Genomic DNA, 2,532 nt, shown 5'->3' on the forward strand with positions numbered 1-2,532 from the left:
TACCAAAGCATGGTGCTTTTAAAAAATATTTTTACCAAACCAAATTAGTTTAAAACTTAGGGTAAATTACACGAATGGTCCCTATGGTTTAGGGTAATTTGCGCGTTTGGTCCCTAATTTATTTTTTTAACTCGGAAGGTCCCTAATGTTTGTTTCTGTTACGCGTTTGGTCCCTGTCTTACCTACAAAAAACTATTTTGCCCTTGATTTTTTTAATTTATATAAATAAATACACCCCCAACTCCACCTCTATCACCTTACCTTACCTACCGCATCATTTTTTCCTATTTAAACATTAGTCTTTTTAAGTAAGATAGGGACCAAGCGCGTAACAAAAACAAACAATATGGACCAAACGCGTAACAAAAACAAACAGTAGGGACTTTCTGAGTTAAAAAAAATAAGTTAGGGACCAAGTGCGCAAATTACTCCAAACCATAGGGACCATTTGTGTAATTTACTCTAAAACTTAATTACCAAAAGATCAACATCAACTAAAAGCTGCTACTACTACTACTCATAACAACATTTCTAGCAAACATCTTGTAAATAGATACCAATTTCATAAAAAGATCAAACCAAGGTTTCTTTACTAAACATCAAAACCATAAAAAACAAGACTAACACATATACATGATTTACCAGTCTTTTATGCTAATTAAAAAAAAACATGTGTCCCATGTCTGCGTACTCAATTGTCACGAATCAAATTTGTTGGCGCGCTAAAAACATACTTCGGTAACTCATATTTTGCACCTGCAATGTCCAAAATAATTTTACCATTAATCGAAACAACACAACCAAACAAACTTTCTAAGGCTATTTTCGTCTTTTGTCCCATCAGTCTCAGTCCCAGTCCCAGTCCCAGTCAGAGTAGTACTGTCAGTATACAATTAAGAAGTACCTCTCTCATCATAACAGACTGTCAAGTCAGCTTTTTGAACGATGACACCAGCGCTATCTACTATGGCTTGCGCAAGGGTTAAGTCTGCCTCTGCAGCTGCTTGAAGGGCTTCCCAGATTTCTAATAATCACACAATTATATAAATAAATAAATAAATAAATAAAATGGAAATAAGATGATATAATAAATAAATTACCTTTTCGGCCACCATAATGTGGAGCAGTATCCCAAAATTCATCACGCATCTGCTTAAGCTGCTCTGTTGTAATTGGTTCAGTATGTTTCCATGGTTTTGGTTTTGTTATCTTTTTAATAGGTTCTGTTCAAAAATGATTATATGAATCCAGAAAACATCAGAATAAATTTATAATAAAGAAGTGTATAGTTCACATAAGAATCAGGAAATAAGCACAAATAGGTCTTAGGAATATAAAAGTAATGAATTATGTATATTGGTCATAGATGACAACAATTTAGAATTACTTGTTTTCTAGATAATTTGATTGGGTTTATTTGGATCCATAGGATCCATCTGTGTTGGATTATATATAACACATTTGACAGAAAATTGTCAACCAATTTTCAAGTAGGAAAAATAAAAATGAAATGATATGATACAGATAACTGATGCGATACAGACTACAAAACAGGAATTAGAGCTTCCATGTCAAAAAATCATTATTTGCTTAGGAATTTCAAAAACCCTAGGAAAGATTCACACTTTGAAAAGCCCCTAAATCAAGCAAGGATTATTCAATAATACAACAGCAAGTAGACTAAGATTTAAGAACCATCTTAATCAAAAACCCCCCAAAGATCAATCAGAACAAGTTAAACCCTTTTCTCCTAGAACCTAAATTAATCAGTCAATTGAGTAAAATCCAATCAAGCTCATTAGATGCGAAATTTGTTTCTACAATCGATACATGCAACAACAACAAAAAAAAAGTCTCCAAAAACACAAAAAAAAAAAAAAAAAAATCGAAACCCCAATAGAAACTCGGAAATTGGAATGTTTACCGTCCCCTTTCGCATGTGATGATCCAGCACAACCCATACTGAAAACTCCGGTTATCCCCCTGTAAATATCTCCGGCGAGTAAAGTTATATCGAAATTGGTATAGTTTCCTAAGATAAGAATAAGAAGATCCCAGAAACGATTTTATTCAAAATCTCGAGAATAGTCTGGGTCTACGATAAAGAAGCTATACATTAAAAACTAATGAATGATTACTGGATAAAAGGAGACATATTAGGAGGAAGTTGGAGCCCTAATTTGATTATGGGCACCGAATTTGGAACTAGGTTTGTTGCTTTGTCAAAAACTGATAAAAGTTGGATGATAGAAAGAGGGGTAAAAGGGGCGGGATGATGACGTGGCTCATTTTTACCCAGCTCGGTACAACCTAGTTTTCTATATATACACACACGTGGCCTCCACATGGACCACATCTACTCTTGAATAATGTCATATGTCCTTTTGTCCTTTTAAACTATAGGTTTAAATGTTTGGGGGTAATCACAAAAATAACCAAAACAAGATGGATATAATTGATGAATGGTTAATATTTAACTAAAAATAAATTTTTTTGTAAAAAAATCATTGTAATCTTCTTCTTTTTTTGATT

The 2,532-nt window shown here is 33.3% G+C and overlaps 1 protein-coding gene across 1 annotated transcript; it reads right to left on the minus strand.

Annotated features, from left to right (window-relative positions):
* Positions 1-543: 543 nt before the first annotated feature.
* LOC145101922 (uncharacterized) lies at positions 544-2,192 on the minus strand. Its single transcript, XM_079039230.1, has 4 exons — positions 1,925-2,192; positions 1,101-1,223; positions 905-1,024; positions 544-756 (listed from the first exon to the last, which is right to left on the minus strand). Exons 1-4 carry the CDS (start codon positions 1,959-1,961, stop codon positions 692-694), a joined length of 345 nt encoding a protein of 114 aa, XP_078895356.1. The 5' UTR covers positions 1,962-2,192; the 3' UTR covers positions 544-691.
* Positions 2,193-2,532: the final 340 nt, after the last annotated feature.

This window comes from Lactuca serriola, chromosome 4 (assembly GCF_051521515.1).
Source record: "Lactuca serriola cultivar US96UC23 chromosome 4, Lser_US96UC23_V15, whole genome shotgun sequence".
Taxonomy (NCBI): Eukaryota; Viridiplantae; Streptophyta; class Magnoliopsida; order Asterales; family Asteraceae; genus Lactuca; species Lactuca serriola.